The sequence below is a fragment of the Heterocephalus glaber genome, unplaced genomic scaffold (assembly GCF_053883595.1).
Source record: "Heterocephalus glaber isolate CG9 unplaced genomic scaffold, H.glaber_assembly_v1.0 deba00000470, whole genome shotgun sequence".
Lineage (NCBI taxonomy): Eukaryota > Metazoa > Chordata > Mammalia > Rodentia > Bathyergidae > Heterocephalus > Heterocephalus glaber.
Genome location: NW_028258145.1, coordinates 27994982 through 28015341, shown reverse-complemented (window position 1 = coordinate 28015341; position 20360 = coordinate 27994982). Strand labels below are relative to the sequence as shown.

The 20360-nt window shown below is 43.5% G+C and overlaps 1 protein-coding gene, 1 non-coding gene and 1 pseudogene across 3 annotated transcripts in view; 2 read left to right on the top strand and 1 right to left on the bottom strand.

Annotated features, from left to right (window-relative positions):
- Positions 1–20360, top strand: part of Hk2 (hexokinase 2) — a 98086-nt gene that overhangs the window by 12005 nt on the left and 65721 nt on the right. The window contains exon 1 of one of the 2 annotated variants that reach the window (XM_004844653.3): positions 17195–17701. The exons of the other annotated variant lie outside the window; for it this stretch is intronic. Within the exon in view, the coding sequence (XP_004844710.1) occupies positions 17639–17701 (63 nt within the window). The 5' untranslated portion in view covers positions 17195–17638. Of the gene's footprint in view, positions 1–17194; positions 17702–20360 lie in introns of those variants that run through there. 2 annotated transcript variants of the gene reach the window in all.
- LOC147829816 (UPF0690 protein C1orf52 pseudogene) lies at positions 2008–4252 on the bottom strand (annotated as a pseudogene).
- LOC147829815 (U5 spliceosomal RNA) lies at positions 11292–11408 on the top strand. The gene has a single exon (XR_015448578.1). It is a non-coding gene; the product is annotated as a U5 spliceosomal RNA (small nuclear RNA).

Genomic DNA, 20360 nt, shown 5'->3' with positions numbered 1-20360 from the left:
TAAAAAAAATTAAATATCTAGGTATCAATCTAATGAAGGAAATAAAAGACCTCTATCTTGAAAACTACAGCACTCTGAAAAAAGAGATTCAAGAGAATATAAGAAAATGGAAAGACATCCTTGATCCTGGGTAGGAAGAACCAATATAGTAAATATGGCCATACTTCCAAAACTGCTACATAGATTCAATGAAATCCCGATTGAAATACCAACAGTATATTTCACAGAACTAGAGAAAATAATCCAAAAATTCATTTGGAACCAGAAGAGATCTGCAATTCTAGGCAACAAAGACATGACAGGGACAATCCCCAACAAGAAACTATATTGCAAAGCCATGGTGATAAAACAACAACAACAAAACAGCATGGTACTGGCAAAGAAACAGGCCCGAGGATCAGTGGAATAGATTGGAAGATGCAGAAACAACTTCAGACATACTCAGCCACCTCATCTTTGACAAAGGGGCTAAACACACTCACTGGAGGAAAGATAGCCTCTTTAATAAATGGTGCTGTAAAAACTGGATTTCAACCTGCCAAAGATTAAAACTAGACCCATATCTTTCACCATGCGCTAAACTAAAATCAAAGTAGATCAAAGATCTAAATATTAAAACAGAAACACTAAACTTGCTGGAAGATAGGTTAGGTAGAACTCTTGAAGACATTGGAATAGAAAAAGACTTTATGAACAAAATTTCACTAGCATGAGAACTAGAACAAAGAATCAACAACTGGGATCTCATCTTATTAAAAAGTTTCTGCCCTGCAAGAGAAACCACCAACAGAGCTAAGAGACAACCTACAGTGTGGGAAAAATTTTTTTACTAGCTGTTTCTCAGACAAAGGACTACTATCTAGAATATATAAAGAACTTTAAAAAGTTTAAAGACCCAATTCAAAAATGAGCATCTGAAGTGAAAAGACATTTCTCAGACAAAGAAGTAAAAATAGCAAATAAACATGAGAAATTGTTCAACATCACTGGTCATTCGAGAGATGCAGATGAAAACAACACTGAGATTCCACCTCACCCAAGAAAGAATGGCTGCTATCAAGAAATCAACCAACAACAAATGCTGGCAGGGTTGTGGGGAGAAAGGAACCCTTCTCCATTGTTGGTGGGAATGCAGACTAGTGCAACCATTGTGGAAATCAATATGGAGATACCTCAAAAATTGGATTAGAGGTCTCATTTGACCCAGCTACCCCCCTGCTGGGTATCTTCCCAAAAGAATCCAAAGAATCATACCACAGTGATATATGAACACCCATGTTTACAGCAGCATAGTTAATAATAGCTAAAACTTGGAAACAGCCCAATTGCCCATCAACTGGAAACTGGATAAAGAAGATATGTGTGTGTGTGTGTGTGTGTGTGTGTGTGTAATAAAATGGAGTTCTGCTCTGCCATAAAGAAAGAGAAACTAGAGACATGTATAGCTAAATGGATACACATTGAGGCCATACTCTTTTTTTTTTTTTTTTTGGTACCAGGGATTGAACTCGGGATCTTGCACTTTCAAGGCAGACATCAGAAACACTGAGATAAATCCCCGGCCCGGAGATCATATTCTTATGTGAAATAAATAAAACACACATGTGTAAATACTGACTAGTTTCTCTGGTGTGAGAAACTGAAAGTGTAAACAAGGATCAAAATGTATAATAGATAATGTGAAATAGGAAGAAAAGGTCTAAAGGGGAAGGGGAACTGGGAGGTGTAGGGGAAAGGAAAGAAGGGAAAGGAAAAAATATGTGAAAAAAGAAAAAATGGAAACAGTCTTTGTAAATAGGGAGGGGTGAAGGGGTTGCAGGGAGGGCAGGGGGGTAGGGAAAAAAATAAGAGCCACAATATATCATGTACAGGTACTAATTCCCAATGATGAATGTCATCATATTGCATACCTAAAATGTACCAATAAACTTAGTGTGCCAAAATAAAGCTCTCTCCTTTTTTCCTAATGATTCAATTTTTTAATAGATAATTTTTTGCTCCTTCTGGAATTTGTTAAAACCAGTAAAATAAGAATCCAAGTTCAGTTTTCTTTCCATGTCATCACTTGGATGTTCCAATGTCACTTATTGGATATACATCTTTTCCCCACTGATTTGAAAACCCCAAACTTTATCATATACTAAACCTCTACATTTCCCCAAGTCTGTTTCTGAGCCTTTTTCTCTGTCCACTGTTCTGGACTAATCATGTCTGGCTTCATGTGTTGAATTCTTTGACTTTTACTATTATTTCAAAGCAGTCATGATGGTTTTTTAGGCTAGTGTTGGGGCAGAGTTGGAATCTAGCAAAGCTACCTGGACCATATAGAGACTGAATCCTTAACTTTGGCTTAAATAATTCTTTATTCATCCTCAGGTCAACTACTCCAATACAGGTTCTGACATTTGAGCACTGGGCTGGGGATGTCTCGACACCACACATCTTGTTCTCATTTAAGCCTCACAAAGATCATATGAGGTAGTGTGTTCTCTGAGTTATTTTGGTTGCAAGAAACAGATTCAGAGGCCCATTCAAATAATAAGAGTCATTGTGTATATATTTGTATGTGGATCTCAGCCATCTCATCAGGAGAAGCCACCCAACAAGACCTCACAGGAAGGCCTCTTTTGTTTTTTTGTTTTTGTTTTTTTTAATTGCACATCATTTATGTAATTTAAAAACACAAGCATATAAAACTCATTTTCTGAGTTTGATTGCATATTTTTTAAGGACCTGTTCAACACAGTAGAATGCTAGCCTATGACAAGTGCTGGGAAGGAAAAAGGGTATAAATATTAAGGTTGAAGTGTGAAAATAAATAAATTACAAATACTGTAAAAGGATCTTATGCTGAGCAATGAGAGTGTGTTATGCATTTACAATATGAGGTCCTTTGGTTTTTTTTTTTGTTATTTGAGACAGGGTCTCGTTATGTAGTTCAGGCTGGCCTTGAACTCATTGTGTAGCCCAGGCTGGCCTCAAACTTCAGGTGATGCTCCTACCTCAGCCTCCTGAGCGCTGGAATTACAGGTGTGCCACCATGCCCAGCTATTATGAGGTGCTTTAAAAATTAAAAGTCAAAATGTAGGACTTCAGATGTTGGAAATGTGGATGAGAAGCAGGAAATTAGATGGAGGAGAATAAACTTGGGGGAATAGAGGGAGGAGATATAGAAGGAAGCAGATGATTGGAAGAGAGGCAAGGTTCTTTTCGTTTGTTTGGTTTTTTTTGAGACAGGGTTTTATTAGGCAGACTGATCTTTTTTTATATTGAATTAAGTAATTTTGTTTCCATGATTTATTTACACTGTACAAACACTGATGAAAAGCACCTCACAAGTTCACAGTACAGTGTATTTACTTTAAAAATATATTCCTTTATAAAAGGTTCATAGAACATTGGCATGTCAGTGTGTGACAACTCTCAAAGCACACCACCAGCTCTGTGATAGACAGAAAGAATGCCTCCAAGTATTGTCAATTTCACAATCACAGGTAGTCATTTGTGTTTTAAATACAAACAAGTTTTAAATTAAAAAATGAATTCTATAGTGGAAAGTTCTTGAAGCAATACTTACTAGTTCATTAACATAAATACTTCCATGGAGATGTTTTGTCATAATAACCCACAATATCACACTAATCTGACCAAAGTCACATTTCAACAGGTTTAGTAGTCCAGAAGTCTCTTCCTTTGTTGTTTTCTACTTTTTCTTTTTTGTTGATTCTCCTGCTTCTACTTTGCGCTTTTTGGAATTATGCGCCTCTTTTTCATCATGTGATTCCAATGTCTCCTCCCCTTCTGGTAAAAGCCTAGCTTTCTTAGGATTCTGTGGGGCATCATCTCCACTGTCCTCATATATGTTCGACCATTTTATTGCCATATCCGGCTCTGGAGGCGGAGGTTTCTTCTCAGTAGTGTGGGTCTTGGGAGGTGGTACATAGTTTGACTTCCATATTTTGAATTCCTTTGGTGGAATTGGGGGCCTTGAAGACGTGCCTCTCCCAGTCGATCTGTTTGTTGAGCAGATTGTAGAGAAAGGCTGGGCGAGTCACGCTCCGGAACAGCTCGTCTGGTCCCAGCAGCCGCTTCTCCGCCTTGTTCCCGCAGCTGCCCGATGACTTTGCCGGATCTGGAGTTTTACGGTTCGGTTCGTCTCTTCCTGCTCGCTGTTACCCTCCTAGCCCGAAGAGTCTGAGCTGATGCTCCTGCAAGCCGTGAAATAGCTCAGCGAATCCTTCTCAACTGCCATGATGGAGACAAGCGACCTGTTCAGACTGATCTTGAACTCACTATATAGCCAGGTCAGCCTCAAACTTGAAGTGATGATCCTGCCTCAGCTGCCTAAGTGCTGGGATTACAGGCGTGTGCATCATACCCAGTGACAACGTTTTTAATATTGTATCAGTCAGGATAAAATAGGTTATACTGCAGTAACAAATGACCCTACAATTCAGTAATTCAGTGATTTAAAACTAAAAGGTAATTTCTTAGTTAAACTATTTGTTCATTACAGGTAGGTAGGGATCCTGCTCTATGTCATCTTTAGGCTAGTAGAGGCTCTGTCTCTCTTTGTGATAGTCAAAGCACAATTTGTGTGTGTGTGTGTGTGTGTGTGTGTGTGTGTAACTGCTGAATTTTTCATTGGCCCAAGTAAGTCACATGGCCACATCCAACCTTAAAAGGATGTGGTTATGCAATCCTACCAAGAAGTTAGAGGGAGAAGTAGACATACTTGGGGAATAGAGCTACTGAATTTCCCTGAAAATAAGACCGAGCTGGAAAATAATCAGCCTTGAAAACTAGAGATCAAAAATGCCAGGGCCAGGGATGTAGCTCAGTGGTACGGTGCTTGCCTGGCAAACATCAAGTCCTGAGTTCAATCCCTGGTACCAAAAAAAAAAAAAAAAAAGGCAGCCCCAATCAGCCTATTTTTGCCTTACCTATCTTACAGAATAGCTACCAAGCTAGAGAATAATGATGGCAGGCAAGGCAGGAAGGTAGAGATTATTATAGGTAGTGATGATAGCCCATAACAGTGGTGGCAAACCTATGGCATCCATGCCATATTGGGTATGCAAATCTCTCTCTGTTGGTACACAAGCCAATTTGTCCCAGGAGCCAAGCGTCAGATAACAGTTGTTTTTTTCTATGCTAAAACCTCAGTATTCAGGTTTAATTTCAGTGTTGGGACTTTGTGATAAGTAAGTGGGTTTTGGGTTGCAGTTAGGGCACTCAGTCTCTAAAAGGTTTGTCATCACTGAATTATAATGATGTGAGCCATGAGGTGTTATGTTGGGAACTAAAATGCTCCCACTAAGTCCAGCTAATGGAGTTTGGGGAAATGACTGGATCATAAGAGCACAAACCTCATTAACAGATAATCCACTGATGAGTTCATAGGGAATGAGATCTTAGGAGGTAGGACCTAGTTGAAGAGAATAGGCCATGGGGGTGTGGAATTGGGAGACTCTATCTTGTCTCTGACCACTTCCTTTCTGGCTCTTTCCTCTCTGCTTCCTGGCTGCCATGAGGTGAGCAACTTTCCTCTGACAATGTTTCTATCTTAGCACAGACCTAAAGCAATGGAGTGAGTTGGCCATAGACGAAACTTCTGAAACCATGAACCAAAGTAAACTTTTCCTCCTTTAAGTTGATTTTCTCAGGTATTTTGTCACAGCAACAAAAAGCTGACTAATGTAGAAGGTGAATTGACTGAATTCTAAATTTTGGATAAAAACTCTGGAATAGAGTCACATTGGCTCACAAATCAGTTTGTATCACCTGGGGAGGGGCTGCATCCACACCTCTACTGTAAATGCAAATAGATTCTCAAGACTTTTCTAGGCTGGGGATTTAGCTCAGTGGTTCTGCCGCCTGGCTCGCAAGCACAAGGTCCTGAGTTTGATACCCGGTATAAAAAAAAATTAAAAAAAAATTTCAAGACTTTTCTAAAGGGTTAATGATCAGAAATAAACACAACCTTATATAATTCCTAGTGTGGCACACCCACCCTAATCGTTGCCCTAAGAACTAGTCCTCTAATTAATGGGGTTTTTTCCCCACTCCAAAGAGATATTGGATAAAGAATAGTATCAGCAAAAAACAAAGAACAGAGATATATTGTTCTTCTGGATGTTTTAGCTGATACTCTAATCTTGCCTCCCTGAACTCCTATGTCTCCCTGAAATACTAACCAGTGTTTCAAATGGGAGCAACTAACTCCACATTTTCCTTGATGGCTCAAACTCTGCCAATAATGGTGCTATACTTTTCCTTCTGACTTAGGGAAGCGATTTTGCAATATTCTTGGACTCACTAGTGAGCAAGTGTCCAGTAGCCATTTTGCATGCCAGCCTTTTATTTCTTCAAAAATACAAATACTATATAAAGAATGTTAGCTTCACTGTGTTCCAGAACTATACACCCATATAATCTATTGCAATGAGATCAGCAGTTTTTTTTTTTTTTGAAACAAGGTCTTGCTATGTAATTCAGCCTTGAACTCACTATGTAGCCAGGTTGGCTTCAAACTTGTAGCAATCCTCCTACTTCAGCCTCCCAAGTGCTGGGGTTACAGGTGTGCACCACCACATCCATTTAAGAACACCAATTTCTTAAATTTCCCATTTTGGTTACTCTGCTGGAGGCAGGTGCTGGACCCCAGCACTTGTGAGCCAGTGAATAAGGGGAATAGTTGGTTGCCTACCATAATCCCCTTTTTATTTCCAAAAAGCTAGTACTGTTTGGGAACCACCCAATAACTAAGAGAAAGTGACCCTATTCTCAGCTATAGGGGTGGGTCTTGGTTAGTCTAAGCCAGGTTATTTCAGTGGTAGCATTCTCCAGCTGTGACAAGCAAGGATGTCTCTAGATCTCATTGTTTGTGGATGAAACCTGGACACCATGCAGTCATGAGGCAATTTGGGGAGCAAAGCAGATCCGAGATTCTGAGAGGTAGGGCCAGAGCCTGCTGCACCAGCTTGGCTCTCAGCCCACAGCTGGGCAGCTTTTTATTTGAAACAACAAACATGCATATTGTTGGAGGCAGGGTGTTCTGTTACTTGCATCTGAAACCATCCTAACTGAAGTCACTGGGTGCGGGTGGTGCAGGGAGAGGCACTGTTAGTCTGCCGGCACTGCTGCCGAAAGGGCCTTGGCTCTGCCTGCTGGGACAAGCACCTTCTTAATTAGAAGCAATGCATTTCCCATCATTGAAATGACAGGAGGTGAGCGAGTTTTCTTGGATTTTGACAAGTTTATAAGAAGAAAACTGAGTTCCTATTTAGAGTACAGGAACGAGGCTGCTACAAAGATAAGGACTAGATGATGTGGGGGCAGGAAGAGATTCGAAGCTCTGACAGGCAGAGGGGTCAGATTGGTTGTGGTGTTGAGGGCCTGGAAGAGTCAGATTTAGATGCTAAGACTGACACAGGCTCAGCTGATTTCCAAACCCTGAAACCAAAGCACCTAGAGTCTTGCCAGACCTCTGGCTTGCCCCCTTGGCTGCACACTGGAGCACTTGAGGAGTTTTCAAAAATACTGATGGCTTTGGGTGGGGGATTTAGCTTAATGGCACTGCACCTGCCTTGAAAATGCAAGGTCCTGAGTTTGAACCCTGGTACAAAAAAAAATTACTGAGGCCTGGTTCCCACCTCCAAAAGTTTTTGATATAATTGGTCTGTGCTGTGGTCTGGGCAACATTAATATATTTTTTAAATTTAAAACTTTGATAGCTTCAGGTAATTTTATTCCGAATTTTCTATTCTATGTGCTGTCTTCACACTAGAAGAGTTTTTTCTTAATTTAATACCACTTTTTTGTGACTAGCACTTGTATTGGTTCAAAACTACACAAGATAATCTCCCTGCTCACATTTCCTAGTCACCTCATTCCTCTGACTTGCATTATGTCATGCACAGATATAATTTAATTTTCAGTTTCTTTTTGTGTACCAGTGGTAACTTTCTACAGTACTGTTCTTCATCCTGCTTCTTCTTCTTTTTTTTTTTTTGGTACGGGGGATCGAACTCAGGACCTTGTGCTTGAGCAGCACATCCTGCTTTTTTTACTTAACTGAATCTTGCAGATCTTTCCATATTAATGCTTACGGAATTTCTTTACTTGTTTTTTTTTTATATGGTGGCTAAGTGGTTCCATTGTGTGGATGTGCTCTAACGTATTGAACCTGTCCTCAAATAATAAAATTTAAGTGGATCCTAGTCTTTCTATGGCAAATGATATTGCAGTGAAGACCTTTTTCCAGAATGCATGGATAAACCTGTAAGAAAAATGGAATTGCTGGCCCATGGGGCAGGTGCCCTTATGTTGGCGAAGAGTCAAATTGGTCTCATGGAGACTAAGTTTTCCCATCAATAGTTTGTTCTTCTGTTACAATAGTGAAGAAAAAGACAAAATATCTAGAAACTTCAACTGTATGTGGAACTTGGAAGACTAGCACGAAAGGGTTAACAGTGCCTCATAAATTTCATTTCCTTCTAGAGAAATCTATTCACCTTAAAGAGTGTTTCTTTAAAGTGTGGTTTGGTATGATTAGGTCTGTTATCATTATTTAATTTTTGCCCACCCCATGAGCAAAAAAAAAGACACATTAGTGTAGTTTAAATTTGCATTTATTATTGTACATGATATTAATTGTGTTTTCATATGTCAAATGTCTATTTATTCTTTTCTTGTGACCTCTTTAACTGTGTCCTTCACCGAAGGGTTGGATTTTTTTCCCCCTGGTACTGGGGATCGAACTCAGGGCCTTGTGCTTGCCAGGCAGGCATGGCACCAATGAGCTACATCCCCAGCCCTTGAATTTTTTTCTTAATAATTTGAAGAAGCTCTTTATTTGGTGGGAAAACGACCCTTTTGTATGTGATACATATTTTTATCTAGCTGTCTTTTCAACTTGCTTAATAGGGAGTCTTTTATGACTTGTTTTGTTTGGAGACAGGGTCTTGCTAGGCAGTTCAGGCTGTCCTTAACTCACTATGTAGCCCAGGTTGGCCTTAAACTCACAGTGATCCTTCTGCCTCAGCCTCCTGAGTGCTGACATTACAGGTATGCCACCATGCCTGGCTTATGGGACTTTTTTTTTTAATGGCATTTAGGTTTTTAGTCTTTCCCAAAATGGCTTCATCATTCTTCCCAATGAAGCTGGGCGTGGTGGCACACAGTTGTAATTCCAGAACTCAGGACAGTGAGGCAGGAGGATTGTTAGGAGTTTTGAGGCTAGCTGGGCTACATAGTCAGTTGAAAGCCAGCCTGAGCTACACAGTGGGACTCTGTCTCAATGAACTAAAAAGTAAATGAAAGCTGGGTGTGGTGATGCATGGTGGTAATCCTAGCACTCAGAAGGCTGAAGCAGGAGGATCACCATGAGTTTGAGGCCACCCAGGGCTATATAGTGAGTCCGTATCTAAAAAAAAAAATCAACCTCTAAAAAGTGAATGAACTAGCTTCCTTCCATGGTTGGCAGAAATTTGGGGAGTAGTCTTATTTACTTTTCCATATGAATGCTAGAATAAGTATTTTTTTTTAAAAAGCCCATTATTTTAGGTGTAGTGTGTTTAAAATTTACAGATTAATCTACAAGGAAGTTAAATTCATGACTGTTAGTTAGGTCTCCCTACTTACTCCAATCTTTTAAGTTCCTTACACAGTTTGAGTTCCTCAAATTTTGTTTTTCTGTTCACTATTATAATGGAAGAAAAGATCTCACTAACATCTGTTGTTAATTTGGCTTCAGGATTATTTGATATTCTCCAGGAGATCCCAACCTAATAGGTGTACAAGGGGCAGGAATGAGGGGTTCCCTGGGATCCATAGGCTGGAATCTAGAAAGGTATATTTTGTCACTGAATTGTTTAGGATTGTCAGCAACTGTGATAATAAAAAAGCAGACTGACTGAAGGTTTTATTTTTGCTCACAATTTCTCTATGGTGTGGTTCCTTTCACGACCACGGGCAGGGCTGCCCCCACACCTTGGTGTGCCCTGTTCCAAAGAACACTGGAGTCTGAGAACCGTTGTCTTGGAGTCTTCTAGCACTCCCTTCACATTCACTCACTTAATCATGTCCTATTCAGCCAATCTCATATTCTTTCATTGCTTCTCTCTCGCTGTGAGTTTAAAAGAGGTCTTCATGAAGCATGTTTCCTCGGGACTCTGGGAAAACCCACTGATCTGTTCTCTTTGCATCTAGCTCACGTTCTGGGTCTTCAGGCACTGATGGGATTCTATTGCCCCCTTCCTTTCAGCTGAGCCCTGTCTACCTGCCCAGCCTCCCTGTTGCCATTCTGATATGGAATCATCTCTTTAGACTGAGTTCTGTACTTCCATTTGGAACAAACCAGTCTTTTGCACATCCTGAGTGCTCTTCTTGCCACACGACTGATTTTTTTGTTTGTTTTATCCCCTGAGTTCTTATTTCATATAGAACATGGTATTATGAATGATGCATTTAGAAAACTAGTATTCATGATCTACTAGGTAACAGGCTTTGCACATTCACTTCATAATGTCTACTTTAAAGATGAGGAAAATGGAGCTCAGAAGATCCTACAGCCAAGATCCTACAGCATTCCTGTGTCAGCTTTCCATGCCACCATGTCCTTCTCATTGCCCTATGCCCATCAGGATTAGAGTGTCAGACGTGTAGCCCCCAAACTTGGGATGGCCTTTGGAGGAGGCCTCAGGAGATCTTCATAGTGGCCTTCCCCACATCTGCTGTGACATTGAAGCCATTGATGTACAGGTACTGGGCTGCAAGCTTGTGTGTGGAGAAGGCTAGTCGTCAAGCTCAATGTCAATTCATTCATAGTCAGTTTTTCTGATTTTAATTTGCTTACTGACTACTTTCCCCTGGCTTTAACTGACAGTGTGCAGAGGTACTATTTTTCAATGCTTTTGATGTGTTTTGGACTTTAGAAAGCCAATTTGTCTAAGGGTTCTATTCTCCAGAGATGATTGCAGAGGGGAATTGCAGAAGGGAGGTTGGGCAGGCAGACAGGGCTCAGTTGAAATGAAAGGAGGTAACAGAATCCCATCAGCAGGGGAGGGGTATGGGGGGGAATGGGGTAAAATAGAATAAAATTTATTAAAATAAAACAATACCATCATTGCCGGAAGACACAGTGCATGGGCTGGAAACAAAGCAGAGGATAAATTAATGGGAAATGATCCTAGAGTCCTGAGAAAAGATGCTGGAGGCCTCTGTTAGACTCATGGCAGAAAGATAGAGAATCAGTGAAAGAATTGAGAAAAATATAAGAGGTAGCATGGGTACTCTGGTTTCTCATCAGATCGTATAAATCTTTCACCTTTTACTAAAGATTTCCATGGAGAGGAACAATTCTGAGTCTTAACCCAATTTTTTGAGGCCTTGCTTTTATCAGGGCTAATAAAGGTGTATAATGAAAGAAAAAAAAAAAGAGGTAGCATGAAGAGGGCATTTAAAACTTTGCACCACAGCACATTCAGTAGTTGTTGGGTGTGGTGTATATTTGTGACATTTTGGGAGTTCCCAGTTCTTCCAATATCTTTCTTCTGTTTTGGGACTTCTTCACATTATGACTCCTGACTCTTTGGACCACTTTTTTGGCTTCCCTTGCAGGTAGGGTATGGGCACCTTACTCAAGCTCTGCTAACCAGTTGCAAAACGGTGATTTGAAATACCATAAAGATGGAGGTACTATGCAGCATACTTTCAATCAGTGATCCAAGAGACAGACATCCAGTTGTTAAGGCAGCTGTGACACATCTTAGCTGTAGCATTCCATGTCTGATAACAGGAACACGGGCAGAGATAATAACCCAGTGGCTATAGCAATACCATTTCCCCCGACAGGTTTTATGGTATATAACTTGGGCATCACTCTTGGTAGGCTAAGCCTCCATGCCTCATTCTCTGGCCCTCCCAAAGATCTAGCATGGGTCTTAAAATTCATCAACCCCTTCCCTCTTTTTGGGACGGGGTCTCGCTATATAATGCAGGCTGGCTTTGGACTCACTGTGTAGCCCAGGCTACATCCTCCTGCCTCAGCCCCCAGCCTTGGGATCATAGGTGTATGCCACCACACCCAAAAATAAATTCCTTTTTGCTTAAACTAGCTTGGGTGGGTTCTGTTTGCAATTCTGATAGGTAACATGAAGTTGTGAATCCTTGTGGCTTCCATTTCTCTATTTTAAATGCTTTTAAGGGCTCCAGAGGTAACTCAATGGTAGAGGACCTGCCTAGCATGCCAGAGGCCCTGAATTCAATCCCTAGTACTGAAAACAAACAAACAAACAAACAAACAAACAAACACTTAAATGCCTTTCTTTCCCAGTTCCTCCAATTTATACATTATAATTGTCTGACTGAACTCTGAAACACGAGATTATCTATACCATTAAGGCCCAATTTAAAGATATTAGGATGTGGGCCTGGGATTTAGCTCAGTGGCACCATGCCTGCCTGCGAAGTGCAAGGTCTGGCATTCAATTCCTGGTGCTGAGAAAAATGAGTGCATGCGTGTGCTCACACATACACACAGGTATTAGGATGCAAGGAAATGTATCTATATTCAGACCATGTCCACTATCCACCTTGTTTTAAAATTCTCTACATAATCCTATCAATCAGAATGCGCTGAAAAGGCAGGCATGGTAGTAAACGCCTGTAATCCTAGCACCCGAGAGACTGAGGCAGAAGGATCATCAGAGTTTAAGGCCAGCCTGGGTTACATAGTGAGTTTAAAAATAGCCTGAACTGCCTAGTGAGACCCTGTCTCAAAAAACTGAAGAAGAAAAAAAAAGAATGTCTGCAAACTTCATAAATCTTAATTTAAAAAAGAGGAATAGCTGGGCATGGTGGTACATGCCTATAATCTCAGCACTTGGGAGGCTGAGGCAGAAGAATCACTGTGAATTTGAGGCCAGCCTGGGCTACATAGTGAACTCAAGGCCAGGCTGAACTACACAGAGACCCTGTCTCAAAAAAATAAAATAAATAAAATAAAATAAAAAGAGGAATATTTGGTAGACAGAAATCTTTCGGCAAAGAGCTGTCTTCTCAGGACAGTTCCTGGATGCCCAGTGGCCGCGCTCACGTCAGTTCTGCGTGGGGCTCGTGCCAGTACCAGCCTGGCGTGCAGCTGGAAAGCTGGCACTCATCTCTCAGACCACCATTGGCTGATGCTGCCTGTGGCTGTGACTCTCCCTCTCCAGAACCTCCACCACATATGAAGACACAAGCATATTTGGGTTTCGATGACAGACTTTTCTATTCTGTAGTATTTGTTTAATGTGTTAGCTTACATCTCTGACTAAACAGTTAATCACATAGGGACAAGAATCATAGCTTATGTTTCCTTTTGTATTTCTCATAGCACTGAAAAGTTCTGAACATTGTAAGGGTTTAATAAATATTTGTTGAATTATTTCCCTCTTTTTGGAGTGGAGTATAAATTATATGGCTGTCCCATCACTACATCTATGTGTGTGGGGAGGGGAGGGAGGGGTATCTGAGCATCAATAAATAAACTCTAGATATGGAGTTTGGAGTCAGAAAAGCCAAAGATGCATATCTCAGCCTGGGTGGGCAGCTTTTCCTTACTTTGTCATGTATAAACTGGAGGCACATAACAACACCCACTCCAACCATCTCCCAGGGTTATTGGGAGCTTTGTAAAAGATAATATGTACCTAAAGTACTTGTGACTATTATCTAATCCACATGATGGGACAGACAGGGGAGTGGAGGAGGCATTAACATTAGTGTGTGGAAAGGGGGTCATGGTTGACCCCACTGACTTTAGTCTCACCTGCCAGGGACAGTGGGTTTTATTGCACTGGGCTGTTATTTTTCTAAGTGTTTCTAGGCAGGCTTAGATAATCTTTTAAATTAATTAATTAATTAATTAATTAATTTTTTAGTACTGGGGATCGAACTCAGGACCTTGCACTTTTGAGGCAGGTGGCGGAACCACTGAGCTAAATCTCCGGCCCAATCTTTCTATTTTAAGTGTCAATTCCTTTGTAAGAAAGATCATTTTATTTTTATTTTTGGGGTTTTTTTTTTTTTTTTTGAAATGGGGTCTCACTCTATAATTCAGTCTGGGCTTGGACTCACTATGTAGCACAGGGTGACCCTGTTTCTTTTCCTTTTTTTTTGGCACTGGGGATCAAACTTGGGACCTTTCACTTTCGAGGCAGGTGGCGGCACCACTGAGCTAAATCCCTGGCCCCTGGTGGCTTTGAACTCACAGAGAACCCTCTGCCTCAGCCTCCAGAGTGCTGGGATAATAGGCGTGTGCCACCATGCCTGGTTTTAGATAATCTTCCTTTTCTGCTTTAGACTTCATAACATGTAAACTCATAGCCCAACTCCCTGCCCCACTCACCACTTGGCTCAGGTCCTTATGTTATAGTTTCTGCTTCTTCTTGCTTCGCGTGAGGGCAGTTATTGTCTTACAAAAACCAGTTGGATTCCATCACTCCCCACTTTAAGCTCTCCTTTGTTGGATATTTATGGTGTATCTATGTGTAAAGAAGAAAGCCCAGTTATGAGGCTTTTGCAATTAGGAGAGAGACACTGGATGTATGAACTGGGCTCTAGAGGTGGGAAAGATTTGAGAAATACATAAAACATATAAAACCAAACTGTGTGTGTTGTTATACAAAATGTGAACATTAGTAGTTTTATAATTTCTTCTATTAATTTATGCTTTTGCACATCTATCATTCTAGGCACTGCAAATATAAGAGAACACAGACAGAGATCATAACCTCTAGTGAGGAGAGAAAGAATACAGTGTATAGAAAGTAAATAGGAAGTCAATCAGAGCCAAATGACAGTGAATGGGAACTTCCTGAGATAAACTGGTTAGGGGAGAGTCCTCTAAGGAAGTGATATCTGAGGTGAAGGGAGGATGAGGAAAGATGAGGAGACAGACTTGGAGAATATTTTAGAAGAAAAAGGAAGAGCAAAGGTACTTGGGAGGGAAATAGTTTGGCATTTTTTGAGAAAAGCATGCCCATGTGGGTGCCCAGCAGTGCACTGGGGCAAGTCTTATGATGGGGTAGAGAGGGAAGCAGGAACCTTAAAACCTTTGCAGTCATTGTCAGGAGCTCAAATTTTCTTCTAAGATTGGAAACCACTGGGTGGCTCTGAGCTAGGGGAAAACAGTGTGGTTTATACTTTAAGAGTCATTTTGGCTCCTTAGTGAAGAAGAGATTTCAGGGGTCAGGGTGGAGGTGGGCAAGAATTGAAGCAGGACGATGGGGCATCAACTCTGCTGGGTTCCTTGGTGACTTGGATAGGAAGTGTCACGGTATGGAGAGGTGGTCAGACCCGAGTCTGCCTAACAGGTCATTCAGACTGCTTACTGACAGACTGGTGGGATGTGAAGGTGGGAGGTCAGAAGGAATCAAGGATGACTTGAGTTGGCTGGAAATGCCATTTTCTGAAACAAGTGGGAAAGAAAAAGATTTGGGGAAAAAAAAGTCAACTTCAACTCTGCATTATGTTAAGTGTGACATACTAGTCACTTCAGTGATGATGACAAATGCCAGTTGGAGGAATAAGCTTGAAGCTCTGGGAGAGGTTTGGTTGTAGATTTACTTTTGTGATTCACCCATATGTAGGTGATATTTCCAGTCACAGGGCTGGGAAGGATCACCCTGGGAGAGCCAGTAACCAGATCAGAGAGTAGGGTGGAAGGCAGCTCTGGAATTCCACAGCACGTGCCAGCAGAGAACACGGGCTGAGGGGCTTGGGGGAATGCAGCTGGGCCGGAACCCAGCAGAGTGAAGCCTCTGGCTCTGAGTGGGCAAGGAAAGTGTGTTTGGGTCCAAATGGAGGATGAAATCTCCTGTCCCCAGCATCGCTGAGAGGTGGAATAAAGCTGGACAGGAAAGAGAAGAGAGCACAAGATTTACAACACGTAGGTCACTGTGGTGACTGGGACCAAAGCAATTCGGGCCCAAATCTGACAGGTGAGGAAGGGTAGGGCTGTATAGTTGACAAGGCTATCCACCTTTCAGGTTTTGCTGAGGCTGGTAGGTTTTACTGTTTATCCCTGTGGTATTCTTGTTTTCCAACAAAGAGCATTTATTTCTCATGTAATAATGTCTACACACATTGCAGAAGCACCCTACCGAGGAGAGAAGCTCCTCAGTAGAACATGGCAGATCTTTACCTTCCCTCCACTGTGACTTCTCCAACCCTAGGCTTATCTTTCTCCACTAGTATTAACCTTGTGTTTTCTGAGGTTGGTATTGCATTGCCACTCCACCAATATACATAAATTTGGAGTCTGGTGCCAGGCATTAGCTATGGCTGGGGTTCCTGCTCCTGTCAGCTTCTGAAGCCACCCTGCCCCACCCAATTCCAGCTCATCCTGTTACACTTTCCATTCACTTAGTTTCACCCACATTTCAGCCCCACAGCTGCAGACAATGCCCCTTCCCACTGTCTACTTCCCTGGCTCCTAGAAAGGCAGGATTCTATAATGGGGAATCGAATAGGGTCTCAAATAAAAAGAATGTGAATTTCTTTCTCCATCTGCAACTTGTTGGCTGTGTGATCTTGGGAAAATCTAACAGTGCTGTGCTTTGATTTCCGTATCTGTAAAACGGGGTTGGTGTAACTTACATTCCTATCGGCGATGTGAGGGTTAGATGGGAGGATTTTCATAATTTTGGCATACAGTAAGCAGCAGCTAAGGCGGCTCACTTCGCATCGCCGATGGGTGGACGGGTTGAGCTAGAATAGGTGAGAACACGGATGCTTCAGACGTGTGATGGAGCCCCTCACATGATCCCGAGATACCAGGTGGTATATCTCCTCTGGACAGGGCGTGTGCTAGTCCAGTGACTTGTCTTTCCAGTCCTCCCACCTCTCCTGGATCCGCGATCACGCGGCCCCCAGTAGTAGCTCGGGCTGACGCGGCGGTGGCTCATGCGCCTTAGCGTCCCAGCTTCTTGCCACGGAACACACGTCCCATCCCGACACCAGGTCCCGCCCCGCGCCCCAGGCGCGCCTCTCCAGCCAGCCAGCTAGGGTGTCAAGAGCTGCCGCGCCTGCGGGCCGTGCGCGCTGATTGGCTGTGCCGCGCCGAAGGGCGGCCCGCGGGCGCACACACCCTCTCTGCGCAGCCAATGGGAGCGCGCACGTCATTGAGCGGGCGGCCCGCGAGCCGGCAGCTCTTCAATAAGGCACATTGTTGCACGAAACTCCAGCGCTGGAGTCCCAGGTTACTAGCAACGCCGTGTCACTCATCTGAGAAGATTCGCTCAGTCAGAGCATCGTGTGAGTGAGTCTGAGAGGTCCCACTACCCTAGTGGAGCTTGGCTGTGATTCTTCCTAAGTGACCCTGTGGCTGAAGCTAGCGCCTTGACACTGGGTAACCAAACAAGTTGCCAGGAGTGTTACTTACTTAGGCAGTTTCCAGCAGTTGTTACTCCAAAAACCTGTTTCTGGAGACCTGAGCGCCCCCTCCCCGGCCGGCCTACAATCGCTGTTAGCCTGCTTTGTGCGCCACCCGGGAGCCGAGCCCCGGTACAAAGCGGTCGGACCGCGCCACCGGCCTCCCCTGCAAGCCTTTGCTTCTTGGTTTCCCAACTTCACTCCGTCTGGCCTCAGCAGGATGATTGCCTCGCATTTGATCGCCTGCCTCTTCACGGAGCTCAACCGTAACCAAGTGCAGAAGGTAAGCCAGCAAGAGCAGGGGTGGTGGCTCACTTTTGACAAAGTTGCGTGGTCTCCCGGAACTCCTGGGTCCTGCTTCCTTATTCGGGGCCGTGGACGCGGAAAAAGTCGGGTAGCTGGGAGACTCCGGGGCACGAGGAGCCACGTCTCCTAGGCACTGGCCGGCTGTCGCGCGCCTGAGAGCGCCCTCCCCTTCCCTGTGGTCCTGCGCGCGCTTGCCCTCTCCTACCCCCTTTTTTCTTGTTTCTGGAGGGGCGCAGGCCGGCACGTAGTCTAGGACTGCCGGGGCCACGTGGGAGGAGCCCTCCTTCTGAAGCCGGAGTTCCGGCGAGAGCACGTGGAGGAGAATCGCGGCTGGGGGAGGAGGCTCTGTGGCCGCGTAGGGCAGCCGGGGGCCTCAGGCGCTTAAGGATGCATTTAGGAAGGGTGCTATTTCTCCTGTGATTCCTCACCACCCTGCGGAGACCGATCGGAGGGAAAGCCGACCCAGGGAGAAGCGGGAAAAGACGCAGAGGAACTCTGCCCGCGCGCCCCTTCCCCGGAACTGAGGCTGGGCGAGGGGCGACCATTCTCCCGCATCCGTCCCGTAGATCTGCCCCCGAGTTGGGGTTAGATTTTTAGACACTTTTTAGTTTTCGCGTAAAAGTTACTCGGAAAGGACCATTCCCTCTACACCCACCCCCGCTTTCCCAGATCTTTTGAGATTGTTGTTCTGAAAACGAGTTTTTTTTCCCTGCCAGAGGCCACGATCTGTCTGCGCCTACCTGGCTCTTCCCTCACCCAACCCGAGCTTTCGCTGAGGCCCGCAGGTGATTTACATAAGAAAGAGCCTCGGGCCTAGCCGGGGTTTTCACTATCCCTGCCTCGGGGTGTGAAGGTGGGGGTGGGTCAGGGCCAGACTCCGGGCTCTCAAATTCGAGGGGAATTGAGTTTCTGAAATGCCCAAATTCAGGGATTGGATCTTGGCCGGGGTCTTGGCTAGGATTTAAAGGACGGCATGGTTGGGGGGGGGCAGTGGTTAGGGTTGGGAGGGTTTTAGGGCTGTGAGGCAAGTACTGAGTATTGCTCAATTACATACTTGAAATTTCAGTGTCTAATGAGAACACCTTTTAGGGAAAATGTCTGGACATCCTCTGTAGGTCTTCCTTCCCCTCTGTAAGTCTTAGGGCTGTGTCCTCATTCTGGCAGTCCTGATTGGCCTAGGGGACAGTATGATGAGTTACCGTCTTGATATTTCCAAAGCCGTGGAAGATGAATCTCAGACATTGTGTCACTTTGTAGGTCAGACTATCCTTGAATTCACTATGTAGCCCTGGCTGATCTTGAACTCTCGGCGATCCTCCTGCCTCACCCTCCCCAGTGCTGGGATTACAGGCATGCACCACCACGCCCAGCCGTGGCCCTGCACTCTAATTCTGTTAATTTTAAACGTGTCTTTGAGCTGGCAGGATCTTGGCAACTTCTTCCAAGATATGAGTTAACTCTTGGGAGAAGACTGTCATCTCTCTGCAAGTCCTGAAATACAAAGTGGAGGATCATTAATACCAGGGATGTCTTCTCATTTGAGTGACTATTGCTCCAGGGCATTTTAAATTCTTTCACAAAGTTACTTATCCCTAGCCTAGAGGCTTAAAGGTAGGGCTGGAACTGTAGAGTTACACTGCTTCTGTGGCCTGGAATGATCATCTTCTGTCCCAGAGTGGAAATAATTGAGCTTGAGTATTGGGAAATGATTTGAGTTCCTTGTAGCCACAGGGCCTTGTAGCCTCTTTGGATCACCCATTTCTTTTTTGTAAGACTTAGATGACTGAAGCCTTGTCCACTTTATGGAGCAGTGATGATGAAGTACAATAATGTAGAAATATCTTTCCTGTAGGCCTCTCTTCTTCACACTTGCAGCCAGCCACCTTTTCAGCCTGTGAAGTTCCCCTGAGGATACTTGGGCGTATTTCTTCTAAGTTACCAATGGGGGCAGAATTGAATAAGGCCTTTAACTCATCAGGTGTCAGGCATGGGATTTAGATTGCCAGTTTAGGTAACTAAAGCGGGTTTATTGAGCAAAGCTGTTTGATTCCAGCTGAATTAGGAAGAGGAGAATCAGAGTATTTTGGGAGTGTTCTGATGAGTCGCTCCTGGAAGGAAACATTAGAGAAGGCTGAAGCTTGAGTTTTACTCATTTACTTGTTTGTTCTTTTTGAGACAGGGTCTTACTATGTAGTTGAGGTTGGCCTTGAACTCACTATGTAGCCCACGCTGGCCTCCAACTTGGAGCAATCCTCCTGCCTCAGCTTCCTGAGTGCTGGGATTATAGGCATGTGCCACCACTTCCGGCCTTTATTTAATAGAGACAAGGTCTCTTTGTAGCCCAGGCTGGCCTCAAACTCATGGCATGCCTCCTGTTTAAGCCTCTTAAGTGCTGGAATTATAGGTGTTAGCCACCATGCCTGCCCCGAAGCTTGAGCTAGCTTGCTCGCTCTTTCTTTCTTTCTTTCTTTTTCTCTCTCTCTCTCTTTCTTTCTTTCTTTCTTTCTTTCTTTCTTTCTTTCTTTCTTTCTTTCTTTCTTTCTTTCTTTCTTTCTTTCTTTCTTTCTTTCTTTCTTTCTTTCTTTCTTTCTTTCTTTGTTTTTGAGACAGTCTCACTATGTAGAGCTTGAGTTTTA